This window comes from Typopeltis vanoorti, chromosome 2, assembly GCF_054136105.1.
Source record: "Typopeltis vanoorti isolate ZY-2024b chromosome 2, IOZ_Tvanoo_1.0, whole genome shotgun sequence".
Taxonomy (NCBI): domain Eukaryota; kingdom Metazoa; phylum Arthropoda; class Arachnida; order Uropygi; family Thelyphonidae; genus Typopeltis; species Typopeltis vanoorti.
The window spans coordinates 48,274,726-48,297,299 of NC_143550.1; the positions used below are offsets into that span (position 1 = coordinate 48,274,726).

At 35.3% G+C, this 22,574-nt stretch overlaps 1 protein-coding gene across 2 annotated transcripts in view; it reads right to left on the reverse strand.

Moving 5' to 3' along the window:
- The window catches only part of Hap40 (Huntingtin-associated protein 40 kDa), a 181,678-nt gene that overhangs the window by 44,145 nt on the left and 114,959 nt on the right, over positions 1-22,574 (reverse strand). For both annotated transcript variants that reach the window (XM_090404771.1, XM_090404780.1), the window contains exon 7: positions 404-492. In XM_090404771.1, the coding sequence (XP_090260897.1) occupies positions 404-492 (89 nt within the window). The remainder of the gene's footprint in view (positions 1-403; positions 493-22,574) is intronic.

Here is a 22,574-nt window from a genome sequence, read left to right on the forward strand (position 1 = left end):
TTGTCCATACGAGCCTTCTCAGATGACAACGATTTTGTTCCTGACAGACTGTCCTAGGACCACAGTTACACCTCTTAGACAAGTAATGTGGGTTATTTTTCCACTGTTTAAACAACCAGAACATCTCACCCTTTGAGAAACCAGTCAGCTCTGCTGTTTTCAAAATCGTGACTCTTTCAAATAAGCCCTTTAACAAACTCTGAAAGATCCTTCCTTTTTCCCACTGTGATCAACACTATTAACAATTACTGCCCAGCAGCATTTTTAAATAGCTACCTAGAATGACCAAATATTTTGCATATGCACTGCACAAGTGATGTTTACATACATCTGCATAAAGGTTTCTAATTCAAGGCTGATATATGTATTACTTGCATGATCTTTCATAGAGGTTCAGACTTACTTGAAGCAGCAGTAATAGCAATACCCTTGTAACTTCGGATTGAGCAAGAATAGAAAGAAACACACCTATCGGCTTACCACTGGCAATACCTACACACAAAAAAAAAAATTAATAATAATAAAATAAAAATAAAAGAAATAGTTTATCATAACATCTCATTAAAATAGTACCTAACCTTTCAGATGGCTGATGCATTCAGATCATTTCAAACTTTCATGTTTATTTAAGTGACAAATTTACATTCTGTAGAGATCAAATTAAAGCCTTTTAATTTCTCATAGGTCATTAGAGATATTTATTTGAAATATGATCCCAAATATTTATATGAGATGAGGGACTAAAACAAGTCTTTATTGTATTTATTTTTTTGGAGGCTGAAAGTCACATAACTTTCTACATGTAGCAAACTATCATTTATCTGGTCACTTAAACATTGGACTATGCTCCTGGACTTCAAGTGGTTCTAAAATGAATTAACAAGTCCAATGATAAGTTCTAGAATAACACATTTTCACACAGCACATGCTTTCGTGTGGATTAGATTCAAAGTTCAGTACTACTAATATTTTATATTAAATATCTACTTTATATCAGTAGTGTAACTGTAAACATGTAATGTAACAAGAAATGAATAAACACAATAAAATGAAAGAGAGAAAAAAGCATGATTCTGTTCATAAAAACAATTATGACACTTTCAAAAACATTTCCGTCACTTTCTTTAAAATTACATTGATAATTAGGTGCTGATACATGTGATGTTCATAATAGGTTTTTAACTAGTATGAATGTGAATTTAAGGAAGCCTATGAAATTCTGATCAATCATCCTAATTTAAACAATAATGGTGGCCTAAAAATCCCAGGAATATGGATTTCACACATTTAGCCCACATAACTTCAGTTTCAAGTTCTCTAATTAACCCTCGCTTCAAGACTAAGCAATAATTTTAGCTCTCATTTCATATTTCATACTGGCCACCACCAATAATTTTCAATTTGTCTGTTAATAATCTCTAGCCAAACAGATAACAGGACTCCAGCTTTGATGTAGTTTTTTTTTTTTTTTTTAAACCAGAAGTCAAGCCAGTTGTGTTAATGGTTGACCAAATTAGTGTTAATTTACTCTTTTTAAAAAAATTATATTATACGAGGGCTGTTCAATAATTCCATGCAAAAATGAAGAAAACAATTTATTTGGGACAAACATTTTTTATTTTTCAACATAGTTTCCTTCGAGGTCTATACAAGTAGTTCAACAATACTTGGGTTTTTTGATCCCGTCCATATAGTATGATTTATCCAACTCTTCAAAATAGGCAGTTGTTTCGGCAATCACCTCATCACTTGATGAAAATCTCTTTTCTGCCAGCCATTTTTTCATGTTTGGAAACAAACAGTAGTCCGAGGGAGCCAAATCTGGAGAGTGGGGGGGGGGATGTGAAAGGATTTCGTAGCGTAAATCAAACAATTTTGCAATCACAATTCCAGAAGAGTGAGCGGGTGCTGTTGTCGTGGCGAAAAACATCCACTGTGATTCATCCACTGTTACGGAACAACGCAAAAATTCTTCTGGATTCCGTTGAAACAGCTTCAAGCTGTCCTTGCAACAACACTTCATTCACACGTTGACGCTTCTGATCCAGTGCGAGTAAACGCGGCACCCATCTTGCTGACAGTTTTCTCACATGTAAATATTCATGTAAAATATTATGTACGCAGTCATTTGAGATGCCCACAGCCTTAGCAATTTCATGCACCTTCAAAAGAGTGAGCGATTTCATGCACCTTCAGAAGAGTGAGCCACCATATCATGGATTTTTTTCAATAATTTCTGGAGTAGTGACTTCAACTACTCAGCATCACTTATGCTCATATGGCCACTTCAGAAGTTATTAAACCACTTATAAACCATTCTAATCAGGGGCAAATACTGGTCTTGAAATTCACGCTTGCTCTTGTTATCATTCAGGGAGTGAGAGTTGTGATTTAAGTCTGATTAGTGGAATAATGAATTACTGGCCATTTACAACTATATATTTAGAAATTTATGTACATTTAATCATACAAATACAACATTTATTTTTATTTTTCAATTTAGCTACTTGAATAAATATTCTACCCCACTCTTTATGAACTGGTCAATAACATAAAAAGTTGGATGTAACTTAATTTTCCCAAGCAACATGCACCCTTGTAAAGACTGGCTGAAACTCACTGGCTAGAGCTGCATTGACTGCATATGGCCTTATGTTTAAGACGACGTGAAGGAAGCGGATATGGCTATGGCGTGCATGAAATCACAGTGCTGCAGCGAGGACCTGGAAGCTCCTACAACTGAGCAAGCCAAGGTAGCTTTGACTAGACGCAAGCATCAGCCTTCGATACACAATGCAAAGCTCAATTATTGCCACGCAAGCTAAAGACGTCTTCTGTCTACAAAAATAAAAGCCTAAATGGAATGCTTATAAATGTATGCATTTATTAACAAATAAATATTACTTCTTTCTCAATTAATGAGCTTGCGCAGCAAGCATGTAGAATTCGCCACTGATTCATCGAAGGTGCAGACTCACCATAATATTTATCAAGCTTAGCTTTGGTTTCCTGAGCCATCTTGCCTTTCAAAAAGTAATGTTTAATCACTACACGAAATTCTTTCTCATCATTTTTCACAAATCACGGTACTTGATCGATTCAAATGAACACCAAACACAGTGTAATAGATCTATTTGATGATATATGACAAAATAAGTGGATTTAAAATATTACATAACATTTTTTTTTCTTGTTTTACAGAACTCAAATTTTCTGGCATTTTTTCTAATACAATTTATAACTGCTGAATTTGCACAGGAAGCAATAACAGTATGGCCTGGATAATTTTTTTCCTTCTCTCTTTTATAATTAAGCGTGTGTGATTTGCCTCTTAATGAATTTTAGTCTATGTTTAGAGTTAAATTTTCTGTTTGATTTGCCTGTTTCATAGGATGAAAAACTCAAAAACTGTGTCTTCACCATATGAGACACATCGGGAAATGCTGATGATAATAAATTAGAGCATCTTAAATGAAGTTTATCAATAATGATTGACTGGTTATCTGCATGGTCATTTGTTTTTGTTTTAACATTATTGCTATCAGAAGGCTAAAAATATCAATTACTGTATTTTCATGAATAGTGATTTTTTAAAAAAAAATTTTTTTTTTTTAAAGACACCAAAAATTATGGAGTGCTGAAGGAATGATATAGAGTTTGTGGAACTACAGCCTAAGTTCGATGGATGGAAAGATATTTGTACAATACTGATGGACTGCACTTAAATAGATTCAGAGTTAGGTGTCTGGAGAGAGAAAGAGAGAGCTTTGTTCACTGAGAGTGTGGAAGCACAAAGTCAGGTAAACTAAAGCAATTAGGACATGCAAATGAGTGTGTGAAGGTAGCAATGAAGCAATAAGTATGAGAATGATCAACAAATGCAGAATCTAGTCTCTCAAGCAAAAATATTGAATAAGATAGTCAATTCAGGAAGTAAAGGTGGTTGGGGCCTAAAAGGATGATGCAGTTTCTATATATTAATGCCAGAAGTATCAGGAACAGGAGGAAAGAGTTTGGGGCATTGGTTACTACAACCTCACCAAACATTATAGGCATTAATGAGACCTTGGCTAACAGCAGATGATGAAATTACAGGAATAAAATAGAATGGATTTAATATTTTCAGGAAGGATAGATAGACAAGATGTGGGTGAGGTAATGTTGATGATAGCAGATGAACTGCAGCAACAAGATTCAGAGTCAGTCTGGAAGCTGACAGTTCTTTTGAGTCAATCTAGTATAAGATCGAGGCCAACAGGACAAAATATAAAATTGGTTGCTGCTATAGGTCGGGGGGGGGGGGGGGGAGTCTAGAGATGATATGGAAGATAGGCATCAGCAGATTAGTGCAAGCTGAGTAATTATTATGGGGGACTTCAACTTTGAAGACCTAGATTGGGAGGAGGAAAGATCACATGGCAGGAAGGAAATGGAATTTATACACTTACTGAGAGATAATTACTTGAAGCAGAATGTGACGGAAGAGACTCTGGGTATGAGAGAGTGTTGAATCTTGTTATAGGATCAAAAGACCTGTCCATAACTAAGGCAGCTGCAGTTCCCCCAATTGGAGAAATTGATTATGTGATCTTGACTTGGGAAGTAGCAAAACATGTGGAATTTCCAGTTAAGAAAAGGTACATATGGAACTATAAGGTAGGTGGTTATGAAAAGCTTCAGAGACATCTTGAAGCAGTACCATGGCATAAAGATCTACAAAGAAAGGATGTTCACAGTGCATGGTAAATACTCAAGGGATGTCTGGAGGAAGCAATATCATGCTGTATACCAAAGCTCAGGAGGGTAAATCGGGTAGGAGTTAGATGGATGAGTAGTATCATTAAGCATGAGCTGTTTCCTAAGTGTGTCAAACCTTATTTTTTCATTATGTGGCAAGTAGGAGGAAGAATGACTATGGGACGATAATTTTAATGAGTGCAGATGGTAGAGAGGTAACAGGCAGACAAAACTGTCGAGTTACTGAGTGATCATTTTGCAAGAGTATATCATCCAAGTGAAGATATGGTTATGACAGAGATGACAGGGACTGATGTGAGAACAGTGGTTGATAAAGTGGAGGTACTTAATATATTGTAGAATCTGAATGCAAATACAGATGAGGGATTGGATGAGATATCGGCTTGCATTTTAAAAGAACATGCAGGGGAACTGCTGATGCCTTTGATTAGGCTATTTAATTTAAGTCTCAGCTCTGGCAAGGTCCCAAGATAATGGAAGGAGGGAAAAATAATTCCTTTGTATAAAGGAGGATCTAAGTCTGTGGTAGAAAATTATAAACCAATCAGTATCTCAGGAGTTGTGGTAAAAATACTGGAAAAGTTGGTTAGAAGAGAATTCAGGAGCAGCATGGCTTTGTGAATGGTACGTCATGCCTTAGTAATCTATTAACTTTTTATAATAGGGTAACAGCTGAGTTGGATAAAGGGAATGGCTACACAACAATACTGCTGGATTTCACAAAGCATTTGACAGGATACCACATGGAACTCTATTATGCAAATTGAAACAAATGGAGATGGATATGAAACTGGTGATATGGATAAAAAGGAAGGTGATGGACAGATATCAAAAAATAGTATATATATGGAGGAGCAGAATCTAGGGCTGCAGGGCTCAGTGTTTGGACAACTGCTATTTAATTTGTACATAAATGATGTAGTAAATCATTTGTAGAGAGCTTGCAGGGTGATGTAAATCGGTTGACTGTATGGGCAAAACATAATGGATGTCAATTTAATATGGAAAAGTATAAATTTATGCATTTTGGGATACAAAGATCACAAGCTGTGCACCACATTCAGGGAACTGTATTCCAGGAAACTGATGAAGCCAGGGATTTCGGAGTAGTAGTAGATAGACAGCTGAAGCAGAGGACATATTGCTAAAGCAGCCAGAGCAACTCGCAGGATTACTTGTTATTGAAGAGAACACACTAAAAAGCAGAAATAAGGAAGCCAGGAATTATGAAGAGGAATGATAAAGACTTAATATGACCACATCTGAATTACTGTGCTCAAGTCGGTCACCTGGGTTTCTTAGGAATGAGGAAGTGGTGGAGAGGGTCCAGAGGTGAGTGATCAAGATGGTAAGTGGTCTGTGGAATACCCCCTATGAAAGTTTGTGGATTGCAAAAGTTGGTTGGTAGGCAAAAAAAAAAAGGGGGGGGGGAGGGATATGATAGACACATTTAAGTTACTTAAAGGATTTTATAGGATTGATGCTGGGAATGTTTCAGCACTTGGCTAGAAGAAGTAGAAAAGAGGTCATCCCTGGAAGTTGGATAAGAGTACAGTTAGCATGGGCATGAGGACTAGATTTTTCACTCGGAGAGTGGTGAACGAATGGAATGGGCTGCCTGAGTGAGTTGTAAGTGCTTTTTCTGTTAATGGTTTCAAGAAGAGGTACAATAGATATTGTGTTGATATTTTGGGTCTCCTATAATGAGTTTTAGGACTCCATGGAGGTGCACATACAATAATAATATCCATGCATTTTTTTTTCATGGTCATGCCAGTAGAATAACTTGTGATCAAATCATCGTTTCTTTAGCTTATTGTGTGTAATGTAACTCAGCTTGTACTTATATATACTCCAGATGATGATCTTAATTTATTTCATTTAGTGTATGATGTACAGGTCTCAGGATAATACATACAAATTATATAAAACAGCATAAAAACAATTGTAAAAATCATATTAAAAGGCGTACACTAGGTTGAAATGATTAAACATCAAAATTAAGAATCAGGAGCCAGAGCTTAATCCTTAAATCTGGATCCACTCCAGGGATTCTGCGGTCAGTTTAAAAAAGTCGTCTTTAGAACCTGAGAATGAGTAGATAGGGCACTCAAGCACAATATGATTGAGGATCTGGATTCCTCTTCCGCATTCACAGTTTGGAGTATTGGACCAGCTCCATTTATGTAAGTCCTGTTCATCCCATGTCCTGTTCTGATCTGATTTAAAGTGGTCCAGATATGTCTAGGGAGATTGAAGCCCTCCAGACAAGATGTCGGATTTGAAATGGGAATTTGAAAACTGGAAGGTTAGGAAAGGTTTTGAAACCAATACTCTCCCCATGACTCGCATAGATCGAAGTTTTGGTCGTTTATTTGTATTGCACTCCTCCAGGCAGGGTGCCTGGATTTCAGTCTTTGTGAAGTATGGAAGGAAATGTCGTGGTGGATAGGTAAGAAACTATTTCCAATTATTTTTGTCCATAATTTGCTTAAGGCTTGGGTCCTGCAGAGCGAGGGAGGGAGGGGCTATATTACTGAGAGTTGGGAGTCAGTAGCTAGGAGTAGATCTTAAAGCTCCAGAAATTATCCTCATAGTTTGATTCAGCTGGACATCGACTAAAGAAACGTGTGCTGTTCAGCCACACAAGAGCACAACATTCTGCTGTAGAATAGACCAAAGACAGTGCGGTAGTACGCAGTATGTTGGCATCAGCACCCTAAGAAGTACCAGCAAGTTTATGCATTATATTATTACGAGTTTTTAATTTTCCAGCAATATTTCCTAAATGATATTTAAATGTCTTAATATGATGATAATAAAATGATCTTAATATGAAGATCAAAACGTCAGGAAATTAAAATAGTTATTTATAACATGGTTGTAAAGTCCATAATTTCTAAAATGAATGCTGATCACCGTGTAACACTAAAAGAAAGAATAATATCCATGCCTTTCACTTTTTGCTTAATCATGTGCTGTTATCGCCACTTCCTTCCATCTCCTATGCACTGAATGAAGGTACATGGAACATTAATCTGTGAGTGGACATTAATCTGCAGGGCTTTGTGTACTTTATCTGTTTAGCACATCTACTGTTGGGATGCACTGAATTTACAATCCTTCTGTTCATGAAAAACTGAAGATAATTAACCTCCCTACTAGCTATGTCAGGTATATCCATCGACCACATATTAAGTTCAGAACCTCAAAATGTTTAATTGCATTAAACTCACATTCACATATGCATCATCTAAATACCAGCGTTGTTGAAAGCAGGAAACATGTAGTTACTTACAATATGTTGGAGAGCTGTAATTTAGGCAAGACTCATTAGCCTGACTAAATACATACAGTATTTTATATTTCTAATTATTTTATCATTTCTTTTATGTGAGCTCTCCAACTCAATCTACAAGGCCATTAACAAAACTGAATTATATTGTGTCAACAACAACAGAACAAAATGAAATGGTGTTTGTGTGAAGTAAACAATGGAATTTGCTTCCAAAGAACTAGATTGCCAGAAGAAAGACCAATATAGATTCGATTCTAGTTGCCAACTAGAACTTTTTCTAGGCATTTATTTTGACTAGTTCTAAGTCAGTCAATCTTTGGCACAGGAAAGTAGCATTTATTATATCAAAAATTAGGATTTAATAATCATGTAACAAACTGAAAAAAACTGCCCACTGAACTCATGCTATTACAGACAGGATATGAAGCCACAAGATTGCAGTACTTGTAATTTGCTATAATCTACTCCCTGAAAGTCTTCATCCACTGATAACCTTGAACTCAGATGTTGATGGCTAAATGGCTATTCAATGATCTTCAAAAAGTTAGTTAAGCCTAAAGGAGCGCCACCTGCTGACTTCTTTTGGAAATAAAAATTATTTGTTTTTTTTTATGAAAAAGTTAGCCATGATGGGTAATGTAGCAATTGTAATCATTTACTGCACAAAAATATTCTATTAGCTTATAAAAGCAATGTTAGAATCAATTTTTTAGTGTTATTTTCCTTAATTATGCTTAACTGAGAGAACATTTCTGGTTCTCAAAGATTACTTTAAAGAAATGGTTATGTTATAAACAGAAAAACCTTAGAAAGCATTTTGCCAAATATACACAACATAGCCAGACAGATTACTTTATGATCATATTGTAGACAGAATTGAGCAAAATAATACAGCCAGGCCACACTTAACATGAGCTCGATTAACACATTTTTCAGTTATTGCAATTTGAAAAAAATTAAACCACTTTTACTTTACTAAATGCAAATTTCCAGTTAATGCAAATTTTTTTTTAATGCGGTAGTTGAAAAAGATCTGAATCATTTACTAAGCTCACTGCACATCAGGTGGGCAATAAACAAGTGTTTGCTTAATCACTGGAAGAAGGAAGCAGATGTTTTGCTAAAGCCTAGAGAAACTTGTCTACAATTGAAAATTGTACTGGAAAAAAGGAAAGCCAATACTGTCCAATAGACTGTGTTCAAATATTTCCATAACAAATAGTTTCTTCACTGTGTATTTTATGCAATAAACATTTAATTCTATAGTTAGTGGATTTTCATTATCTTTTACATAGTATAGTTAAAAGGTTATTCACAAAAGATATTTTTAAAATTCTTTATGGTCATTCCTGAAGATCACAGACCAGTTATAATTTTTCCTATTGATTATTATATTTGATTAACACATTTCTGTTTTGCACAATCTGCTCACATGACGAATTAATCATGTCACTATATAATTTCAATTGTATATCATTTTAACTGATACAGTGTGTTCTTTCCAATGAGCACATGCACATTGCAACAGTTTCATTAGTCCATGTAGAAAATGAATAAGACAAAGCTAGTGCCTTGTATCGAAAATGGAACAAATGTTGATAAAATTTTACTTTAAACTATGCAAATCTGCCTCAAAAACATTTAATGATCTTAACATGGTGTACAGGTGTGACTTTCTATCACATGCAAGAGTTTTTGAGTGGTTCACACAATGTTGAGATGGTCTCAAGTGAAAACAATGCTGACTGTTTTCTTCAACATTCATGGAACTAGTCATAAGGAATTTATTCCAGAGAGAAATGGTTAACAGTCCTATCTCAATGTCATGCAACATTCTGAATGAATGCATGAAACAAGTGAGAGGGGAGCAATAAAAAACAAATTGCTGGATATCATTGCACAACAATTCATCTGCACATTGTGAATTAAATGTGAATCACTTTCTTGCTTCAAACATCCACCATGTTTGCTGGATTGGCACTGGCTGGATCTGGCAGAACGTTTCTTTTGTTTATGAAATGGAAATTTAAAGGATGTCAGTTTGGCTCAGTGGAGGAAGTCATGCAGAAGAGAGTGAGTGATTAGCCAAGACTATACCTTTGGATGCCTATCAGTGGTGTTTTGAAAATCAGTAACAATGTAAAAACATCGTATTGAGTTAATGGAAAATTTTAGTGAAAATGAACAAATGACTCAGCTTCCTATGGTTGCTCTTTATTTTTACAAAAATTTTGTCCCATTATTTAATGGACATACTGTGTGTACAATTTCTTCACTTCTACAATATTTTGTTCAGGAAACAAAACACAAATCTTTATGCATTCTTTGTAATATACTTTTTATGTGAAATTTATAATAAAGCAATTCAAAGATCAAAAATCAAGCATTTCAAAGATTTAGGAACATTATGGCCTGTTCCTCAGAAGACATTGGCAAATCTTTCTATTTGCATTCTTTTAACATGACAAAGCTGGTATATTATACACCTTTAATGTAGTTTGTCTTTGCACTGGGTTAGATTTAAGCACATAATTTATTTTATATCTATTACTTTTAGATATTTGATAATTTTCATATTTATGTTCTTTTCATCTTCATATGAAATCACATATCCTAAATAAGTAAAAGAATTTAACTTGTTCCAAAATTTTGGTATTTATTACATTTTTGAAAATTATGGAGACAACTACTGTGTTTGAGTAAAACTTTAGTTTAATATAACTAAACTCTACATTCAACGTTTTGACCTTTATATCAAGGTCATCTTCTGGAGCATATGTACTATATATACAGAGAACAAGCTACACTACAATCTATCTGGTTTGTTAAAGTTACTGACCACCGTTACAACAATTGTTGGCCTGACCTCTAGTGGAAAAAAAAAAAAAAATATATATATATATATATATATAGGGACTTCATTTACAAACAAAACCAAGGCCTAGCAATGGGCAACCCTTTATCCCCAGTTCTAGCAAACAAATTTCAGAGCAAAATATTTGGATAATTAAATATCTTTCTTGTGTTTACGTACTTGAAAAAGAAATTCTCTCCACAATCTCCCCTAGACCACCTATATGGTGGAGATATGTAGATGATATTTTCATTATATGGCAAGACAGCTTAAAATCGTTTGTGAATAAACTCAACTCAATACATGACAAGATAAAATTCACTCTGGAAGTGGAAAACAACAGCCAACTGCATTTTTTAGGCATCTTGATAAAGAGACAAACAAATAGTGTCAAATTATCTATTTACAGAAAGCCTACAGACACTGGAAGATATCTTCATTACACTTCAAACCATCACAGGACACACAAACTGAGCATTATCCACATGTTGAAAAATAGAGCTCGAAAGTTTATATCAGAAGAGGAGGATACACAGACTGAACTCTCACTAATAGCCAACACATTATCACAAGATGGATATCCTCCGAACATCATCAAAAAATATCTATACGGTGACAACCCCAGACAAGAAGAATCAAGCTCCCAGCACATTTCTACTATAGTGATCCCTTTCATCGAGTCAATTTCTTATCAAACAGCCAGAATACTAAGAGCCTGCAGCATCAGAGTGGTCTTCAAACCAACCATCAGCATCAGACAGGTTTTAGGATCCCCAAAAGATGGGGTACCATTCTACAAATATCCAGGAGTATATTACATTCCTTGCTCCTGTGGTCTTGCCTACATCGGACAAACTTCACGGAGTTTAGAGATCAGACAACAGGAACATGTTGGTGATGTAAACTACAACAGAAGTATTTCTTCCGGCTTAGCACATCATTTCTGTACGTCTAACCACACGATAGAGTGGCAAAACAGCTCCATGCCATATTTGGATGATGACTACAGACATCGTTTATTCAAGGAAGCCACGATAGTGTTAATAACTGGCGGAAACCTCAACAGAAATCAGGATACTATTCTAAACAGTTCATGGAAAAACTGATCCTCTCTCTAAATCCATCTGAACTACAGCTAGCCCGTAATCACGTTACGCATTTACAACAAACACGCATGCATGATAATGAATAAGAACAATAAGTCCTTTCAGTCTCTGTCACGTGAACATGTAACCTTAGCTACTAGATTGTTCACAATGTTTTTTATGTTCCTTTCAATTTGCATTTACTATTTTTTTATGCTTTTCTGTCAAGGCCTTGATAAAGCTAGACAGTTTGCTAGCGAAACTGGTTGGCAAAGAATGTAAGATGTTTGTACGCATTACAATATGGTCAATATTAAAACAATAAATTTGTATGTTTAATTATCAAACGACCAAATATGTTTAATTTAAATTTTTATTAGTCGTCATCATTTTGTAAAAATTTAGAAATTCTGTTAAGTTCACTGCTTATATTTATCATTTCTCTAAAATTTATACTTGGATGCCCCAAAATTTTACATGCAGAACTATTTTATGTTTATCATGTTCTAAATTATAAACTAATCTGTTCCATGATTGTGCATGCCTTTTTATGACATCTTTAATAAGGCTCTTGCTCTTTAGCATTCCATTTTTTCTTAAACCTTCTTATCTTTAACTGCTTAACCATGTCAGGTAGGATTCTTTAATTTCACTTTTTTTTTTTTAAACAAACTTTTTGTGTTTACTAGACTTTCGTTTGCTACTGTATTTAGCAGTGTTTTTATATTATGCCATTCCTTTTCTAATTCTTCATATTTTTCTATTTCATCTAAGCATTTGTTAATTTTTTGTTCATATGGTGCTGTATACCTGTATCATTTAATAATCTAGTTTTATAATGAGATGTGTCATACTTTTTTCTGGCTTCTTCATTAAATGCAGCCATTTAAGTGGTGATCTTATTTTTATTTTATTAAGGAAGTTAGTGCATATTATAATTCAAAAACAGTTTTTATTTGCAGCTTTCTCCCCACCATGACATCAAACTTATATAATAATAATTTTAAAAGAAAGTGTTGTTTATTATTATTATCATTAAGAGAGACCTCCAGAGTCAGAGACTCATCGAGGGAGGCCACATACTACACACACTAGCTATCATACTTATTCTTGAATTCATTCACACTGCTTGCACTCACATCATCCAATAGTAATCCATTCCAATCATCCCCCCCCCCCCCTCTGAGAGAAAAATCTAGCCCTCATCCCCTTCTTAGTGGCTTTCATTCTCAGGTTCCAAGGCTGCCCTCCTGTCCTTTCCCCATTCTCCATAAATTGAAAAATTCCATCAATTGAAATCCTGTATGACCCTTTCACAAGTTTGTAAGTCTCAATAATATCATCCCTCTTTCTCCTGTTTGCTAGTGTCTGCAGTCTACAAATTCTCAATTGTCTTCATAATCAGTATTCGACAATGCTGATATCATTTTTACCACTCTCCTTTTACTCTCTCCAATATATCAGAATCACAATAGAAACCAGGAGACCAAACCTGTGCACAATATAGTCCAAGTGAGGTCTTATCAAGGCCTTGTAGAGAAGCAAAATAACATCCTTATCTTTACATGTGAACATTCATTTCAACATTGCAATTATCTTTTGAGTTGTATTTTCAATCTTTGCCACAGGGCCATGTGGCAACTTTCTATCTATTAACACTCCAAGATCCCTAGCTTCATCGGTTTCTTCTAGCCTTATCCCACCAATATAATACGATATGGAATATCTAATCATGCCGAAGTGAATGACTTTACATTTACTGACATTGAACTGACACCCATTTTCCTATGCCCACAATTATAGCCTATTCAAATCATTCTGCAAGTACTGCAATATCAGCAGCATTCCTGATTACCCTGCCTATATTTGCATCATCAGAAAATAGCTGTCTGTCGCTTGTCAAATCCTTCCAAATATCATCAATGTATAGACTGAATAACAGTGGACCAAGCACTGATCCTTGTGGTGCACCACTTGTTACTTTAAATCTTGCAGGCTCACATTCCCTATATACCATTTTTTGATATCTGTCAGTCAGCCATCCTCTTATTCATGCTAATATTCTAATAAACCCATTTTATCCAATTTAAGAAACAGTCTACCATGCTGTATTCTGTCAAAAGCCTTAGCAAAATCCAAAAGTATCATAGTGTATCCATTTCCCTTGTCTAGTTCAATAGTAACATTGTTATAGAATGTGAGCAAGTTGCTAAAACATGACCTTCCCTTAGTAAACCCATGTTGTTCATTGCAAAAGAGAGATTCACTGTCAACCCATTTCTGAATGTGAGCCCCTAACCAATTTTTCCAAAATCTTCACCACCACTCCTGATATTTAGTATCTCAGGAGTGGTGGTGAATATTATGCTTCTAATTATTTTGTAATCAATGTTCAGTTTGCATAAACAGCAAGAAAACAATCTCTGTGCACTCTGTTTTGAAAATAATAAAAGAACATTGTGAATACTTTTGTATAATGAATAACTGAATAATTGCGAATATTCTGCAAAAGACAATATTGCATATTTCACGAGAAATACATTCACCTAGTATTGAGAATACATCAATATTCATATTTTTATACCATTATTGCATCTTTATATACTTGACACATATACTTTCATACATCAATAATTTCAGTTATTTCATTTTTTTTTTTATTTCTTCAACACTGGGTTATGCAACTTATTTACAGATGCTAGTATTTGACAAAATATAGTACATGTGACCAAAATCAAAATAACATGAGGAGAATTTATATTCAATTAATGAATGAATATAAATTGTAAAAAGGATACCCGCTTAAAAATCACATGATAATTTGGATTCGGAATAACCATGTGTCAATCTTCTTTCATTTTTGAAATTATGGATTCTACAGCCGTGTTAAAATAACTCTCTATAAAAAAAAAAGTTATTTTAACACAGTTGTAGAATCCATTATTTCAACGAGGAACACCCCCCAGGATCGAGTAAAAAATTCCACAAATTTTAATCGTAAAAGTGATTGAGATATGTAACCTTCCCCTTGACCATGGGATGCTTTTTCTGTCTTAAAATTTTATTATGGGTTGGCCTGTTTCAGCCTACAGCAGGGTAACCATAGAACATCTTTTATTGTAGCAATAAAGCACGTGTTCCTGTTTTTGGTTCATCTTTTTCTGATTTGTGAAAAAAATGTTCATTACTATTGTGAGCAGCAACCAGTGTTCATTGGCCCTCTGTGTCTAGTGAATCACTGAGTGAAGTGTGAATTGTAAATTTATAGTGAAACAAATTTAAACCAAAAAATACATTTTTAAAAGCTAAGTGTATGTAATTTAATATTATTTTACTTGCTAGTTTTATGATTTTTTTGCTTTTAAACTGAAATAATTTGATTTAGGGATTAATTAATTAGTTGATTTTTAATAAAATATGCCAGTCAATTTTATATATATATATATATATGTGAAATTTTGCTAAAAACTGTATTAATTCCGAATACTTTTTTTTCCCAAGAATTAAAGATCATTAAAATCTGTGTAAAATGAAAATAATGTATTTATGGTTTACATTGACAAATAATTACATCAAAGAATGCTAAAAGATGTTTATTGATGTAATTATTTAATTACATCAATAATTATAAAAATTTATTGATGTAATTATTTGTCTCCAAGCTCCCCCCCCCCCCAGAAAAATTTCTGCAGGCACCCATGCATACAGTCAAATTGATAGTGCGGGTTGCATAACCCACAGGACAGCACACCCAACCGAAATGGGCATGCAACGCCACTGATATATATATATATATACAGTAAAACCCCTTTTTTACACTTTTCAGGGGACTGATGGAAAAAAGTGTAAATAGCAGGAAATGTAAAAAAACATAAAAAAAAAAAAGGCTAAAAGATGACTTACTGCTAGTATGTGAATCTACATACCAGATTACAAATTTAATAATTGAAAATAAATGAATTTAGAATTACGTACATTTATCTATTTAAAAATCTTTAATTGTTCATTGTTTTTGCTTTTTCTGCACTTTTATAAGTTCCACCTGCCTCTCCACAGTGTATAAGGCATTAAATGCCCCATCGTCTCCTGATGCACTTGCAATATACCGCCTCAAAACAGAGAGCTTCCATTGCTTCTTTACTAGTAGGGACAGGAGGGTCTTGATCACAGTCTTCTTCAACCACTTGTTTCTCTTCTTCTTCACCAAGGTGGCTGGAAAGGATGTCTTCCACATTTGTTACCATTGATCTATCACACCAGCATCAACATAGTCTTGAAATGAGGAAGCCTCATCCATCACATACCAGTTGTTGGGCTCTGACATATCTTCTTCTTCTTCTTCTTTCTCCTATAGTTGTTCCTCCCCATTCCACAAACGTAACTCCTGCCTTCCGAAAACAGTTGGTTATGGTTTCAGTAGTAACATGCAACCACGCTTTGGCCACATAATGCATGGCATCAAGGATTGATATGGTGATTTGTTTTGGGTCCATATCATTATCATGCATAAACACAGCTTTTTCAACAATTTCCATTTAAATGTATGGATGATGCCCAGATCTAATGGCTGAAGCTCACTTGTACAATTAGGGGGAAAGAACACTAATCTAATATTTCTGAGCTGTAGATCTTTAGGGTGTGCAGGACATTTGTCTAGCAGTAGTAATATTTTGCAGTGATTTTCCCCCATTTTAGCATCCAGAGCATGCATGGTGGATGTGAAGATGCTGCTGGTCATACATGCTGTGATTTTGGCATCATACATAATAGGCAGATTTTTCACGTTCTTAAAACACCTTGGCTTTTTAAATTTACCAATTACCAGTGGAAATAATTTTTCTGATCCATCAGCATTGACCATGAGCAAAACAGTTACCCTCTGCTTGCTGAGTTTTCCACCGTGACACTTCTCTCCTTTAAAACACAATGTTTTACTTGGCAGAATGTTATAAAAGAGCCCAGTTTCATCAACATTGAAAATATTTTTCGGTTCATAGTCCTGAATAATAGTCTTTAGTTCATGTTTCCACTGGTTTAGTTCGCCCTGCAACACTATTACTTTCTCCACGCACTTGATTATACACAATATTGTGAGTCTTGAAACGATCGATCCATCCATTTGACGCAATAAAACCATTAATCCCTAACCTTGCAGCAAATTCAAGGGCTTTCGCTCGGAGTATAGTACCATCGACTGGAATACCCGACGCTCTCGTAGAAACAAACCACTCCGCCACAAGTTTATCCAATTCATCATATGTCGATGAATTGGATAAACTTGTGGATATACTGTATTTTCGTGTTTTTTTTTGACATAGCGCCAGATTGCCTTGTATTGAGTTCAATGCTCGACCTGTTTTTTATTATCATGTTCAAGGTGGGCACAGAGAGTCCAAGATCTTTTGCTAAATGCACACATGTTCCGGCATGTCAATCTACACATCACAGAATAGCCATGTTTTCTTCTACTGAAATACATTTTCTGTCTTTTTTCTCCATGTCACTAACATGGATAATCCACCACAACTTGAAAGCAACTTTTACATGCTAAATTACGTAGCATGAATTCTGTAATATCAATTTGTACTGTGATTGAAAAATCACAGTATCATTGATCACTACTGCAAGTCACCGTGATGGCAGAAACGAAATTACAGCCAAAAGCAATGCCATCTGGAAACAGAAAAGTGCACATTTCCGCAGAAATCGATTTGAATGAGAGGAAATCTATTCGAAAATCAGTATTGCCACCAGAGAAAAAAACGTAAATCATGGGAAATAAAGTCCACATCAAGTTGTTAATGGCAGGAAAATAATATAGCTTAAAAATAGGCCTTAAGACGTGACCAACAGAAAATGACATAAATGGCAGGAAAACGTACATTGCTGTACGTTTTCCTGCTATTACATTTATATACAGTAAAACTCCGTACAGGGTTTTACTGTATATAGAAGAAAATATAGGATAGGAAGGTAGTGATTAAAGTTTTTAATTAATATTCTAGCATACGTTGTCATTTCCTGAAAAATTAAAAGCTATGTATAATCAATGTATAAACTTATCTACGAACTGAGAACTCCATGAAAATAATAACACCACAACTAAAACAAAAGTTTGGTTTTCATCCTATTTTAACATCTGAAAGAAATTATCCCATTTCTGTATTTTCAGATTGAAGTTTCTTTCAAAGAGACCATTCATTATCTGACATATAAATTACTTATTAGAAATTTTTCTCACACTGAGTCACATATATTTGTTAACAAGTTTGAATTCCTCTCTATCACATACTCCACCAGGTTGTGCATAGAGGGAGAGTCTGAATAGTGGTATATGGAAGGTAACTGTTGAGGCCATGATATGGCAAGGATACTCACTTTATTGGTGTCATGTGCAAAAGTAACTCCTCTCATTGAATATCCCCTACTCTATTTACCAAAATAACACATACAATGACATTACGATCAAAACAAATCTCCTGCAAAAATGAATTCCAAGAAATAAACCAAACCAAGCACAATATACAAAAACATGCCATAATCCTTATTTAAAAAAAAAACTCACATTCACTTAACCAAAATCTGTGGCATAAACTCAGACATAAATGCCACAGATCATCACTTACAGACAGCCATACCTGGCTTTCTACTTTTGATAGAAACCCAAATTACAGCTACATCAATCACAGATCAATTACAGTCCACCTTCAATGTCCAAAAATTACACACTTCATGATTTCTTTCATCACAAGGGTAACACTTATGTCTTTGTGAGATCCAGCAATGCCTGCCAGAGAATGCTTAATTTAGAATTCCCTGCTTTTAACCTCTTCTAGCTCAATGTTTCCTTGCTCCATTCAGCAACAGTCACCTGCTGCATTTACTGTTCTCCAAATTCTAAAACCACTCTGACCTTCTTATTCATCAAGCTCACCATTCTACAATCCAGCTATCCAAACAGTGAAGTCAGCTTCCTAGTTGACCTTCATATCCACAGCTCCAACTAGATCCCAACACCACTGACCAAGCTGGATATGATGTCGAAATTTTTTGCAATAAGCGATGACCTAACAAAAATTGCACATCTATTTACCTGAATTCCACTACAACTCTCCCAATGCCCAATCTTTTTTTTTAAATCAGCTCTCCTTCCCTATCAATAACCCAGATCATAATCCTGTGCAAGTTTTCTTTCACACAGAATGCCCTCCTTCGAACTATTCCCAAACTCGTCCTTTGGATGCGACCTCCAGAACTTCTACTCTTCCTTTCATGGTCTGACTATGACCCCACAGAAATTATTCTCACTCTCATGAAGGCCTTCTTCCTAAATTCTACAAAAATTCTCATCCACTTTCAAAGCTATAGTTTAACAATAGATATAACCAATGCTGTTGAAGTTGAAAAAAATCAGCTTACTGAAGGCAGCTTGCAAAAGAACACTAGCTTCACACTTAGCCTATATGCTGAAGTACACAATAAATGTAAAAACAACCATCAACTAATCCACTGACTTTGTAAAAGAGCCAATAGCAGAAAACCTGACTCCTGTCCAAATGGAAGCCATGCCTTTTGGTCCCTTGCAGAAGCTATTGGAAGCAACTTTTGTTCACCTGTGTCCATCTATCTCTCTCTTTCTCATCTATTCCTGCTGACCAAGGGACATTGCCTCTTATTATATGAATAGATCAGCATCACATATGCCTCCATTTTTGTTTTTTTTATTTCTTTTTTTTCCAGCCTGTAACTTTTCCCCACTGCTGGGGTAAAGGCCTCTCCCATTGCAAGGAGGGTTGGAGTGGGTCACCATGGGAGAAGTACATTCACTTGTATGAATGAAGGTGGAAGACAATCACAAACATCCATGCCTAGGTGCGATTTGAACCCACAGCCTCTTGACTGAAGAGCAGCTGCCTGAATGGAGGATTTTCTAAGAAGTTGTTCATTCAGAATCTAACATGAAAATTTTAACTAATTTGAGATAATACCTGCACACAAGCAGAAAATAATAAAGACCTTGTTTGTTGTATATGAGAATGTGCATTAATATGTGTAATGTATTAGAAATATTTGTAGTCAAAACGGAAAACTAAAATAGAGAATTATGTCAAATTAGTGATTATATGTAAAGGAAACATTGGCTTAAATTTGTGTCCTATTAAGCTATCTAAAATAACGTAAATTGCCAGACAGTAATGAGTAACAGTGCAAAGGTCGCGTCTGAAACTCGCGTATTAGTCATAACGCCGGAGGCTATGTACACAGAAAATAACGTAAGCGCGCTTTCCTCGAAGACAGCACCTAACAGCAATAGGGAGAGTAAGGATCATCTTAATGGCATTAAAACTAAGGATTGTGTGAAAAGGAATACGAATACAGCAAAAAGAGGGTGCTAGAACACAGAACATAAGGCAATGCACATCATATTGCAGAGCTTTTTCGTTTTGTTCCGGATTTCATCTCGAGGATTCTTGACCGGTGGTTGGACAAAGGACGAACAAGAGATCTATGATGTCGGACAGCGGGCCATTTTCTTGATTATGCTGAAGAAAATACCACACAAAACCGTACACGAATCATCAGCTTATGCAGAATCATGCTGGTCGGTGGATGTCCCATCGGAAAGGAGCGGAGATAGCCCTCAGTCACAGAAGAAAATAGTTCGAGTCCGGTAACAGTAGAAATGACAACACAGCCATAAGCCAAGTGCCGAAATAGCCAATCGAAGGATGACCAGAACAACACGTGGTAGTTAACAGACCTTCGGAAAGAACTGGGTAACGTAGAGATCTTTGTTATTTGTTACAGAAGTGATAGAAGATAGAAATTTGTGTTTGATTAAGTTATGTGGACAATCCTTAGAGAATTTTGATAAGATTTCGTATTTTGAGACAGCAAATTCTGTTGGACAAGGAATTGTCAGGAATGAATCTAATTGCATGTGACTGAAGTAATAAATGTATTTTGTTTAGTAGATAACCTTAACTGAGATAACAAGTTGTGTGATATGCCTTTATGAATTGCATGCATGAGAGGATCTTAATTTATTGTAATATTGTCATTGCTTTCTATTGTTTTCTGTGATTAACATTTTGATCTATCTGAGTGCATTTGATTAATTTAGAATTGTTTAACTATCTTAGCATGAGATTTTAACTTTGCTAGAGATTTAGAAGTTTTAGCATTTTGATTCAATTTAGTGGGTCAACGCTGTATAACTGAGAGGTAACTTCCACATAGCCTTTAAAGGAATGCAGAGAACTGACCAGGGCTTCTGACCTAATGTCCAATCCTCACCTTCTTGTGGTGCACCCTGTTGGGTATCTACTTTGATACTGAACAAATGAGGATGGGCGGCAATTTGGGATTTAGCCGACCAAATTGTATTCTTATTGGTTAAGCCAAAATAAAAAATGATGGTACAACATGACAAAATTTCATACCGGCTGGGGCGTCGCCTGGTTAAACAAGACCCCCGTTGTTTTCACCAGGGAACCAGGGTGAACAGCAAAAAGTCAGCTACTGGAACAAATCAAAAACACACCCCAACTCAACATAACCAGAGTTAAAGATTAGTACTATCAACATAAGAAGCCTGAATGGTAAAGAAATGGAGCTAGCTGAGGAATTAGATAAGTACCAGATCGACATAATAGGGGTGACTGAAACAAAAAAGACAAAAACTAGTGAGATCTTTCTGAGCAATAAATACAAACTGTTATATTCAGGCAATGATAATCAAGGAAAAGAAGGAGTAGCCATAGTATTCAACACAAAATACGAGGCTAAGCTTCTTGAATGGCAGGCAGTCTCAAGTAGAGTGATGTGGACAAATATGAGAATGGGGAATTGGACAATGAGACTTATTTCTGCCTATGGTCCCACAGAAGGTTCTACTGGTAGAAGTGGAGGAATTTTTTGATGCTTTAAACAACTGACACAATGAAAAAGGAAAAGTTGGTCCTTGTTGGGGATCTAAATAGCAAAGTAGGAAATGATTGCGAGACATACAAAAATATTTTGGGAAAATTTGGAGAAAAGAGCAAAGCTAATAATAATGGCAAATATCTGTTGGAATTTCTGCTCAGGACATGGACTGGTTATTACTAACCACCATGTTCCAACATAAAAATGTGCACAAATTCACATGGAGAGAAGAGGCAAGGAATAAGAAAAGTCTCATTGACTATGTTATTGTTGATAGTGATGTTTTCTCCCTGGTGCAGGACACCAGAGTGTACAGAGGATTTGAAATTGGAAGTGATCACTATGTAGTCTTAAGCAGGATAAAATTGAATTTCATATTGAAAAGAATAACATGTAAGAAAGTTTAAAGCGAATGAAAGTTCAGCAGCTCTCAGATGTGAACTGTAAACTAAAATACACAAAGATTATTGAAGAAAAAATGAAAGAGTTTGAGAACAGGAATCAAACCTTGGAGATTCATTGGCAAGCCTTGAAGAAAGCCCTGATTGACTCAGCTAGAGAGGCATGTGGTGAAGTTGTCTGCAAGGATAGAAAAATTAGAACTCCATGGTGGACAAAGGAAATTAAAGAGGCAGTGAAGGAAAAGAAGAAA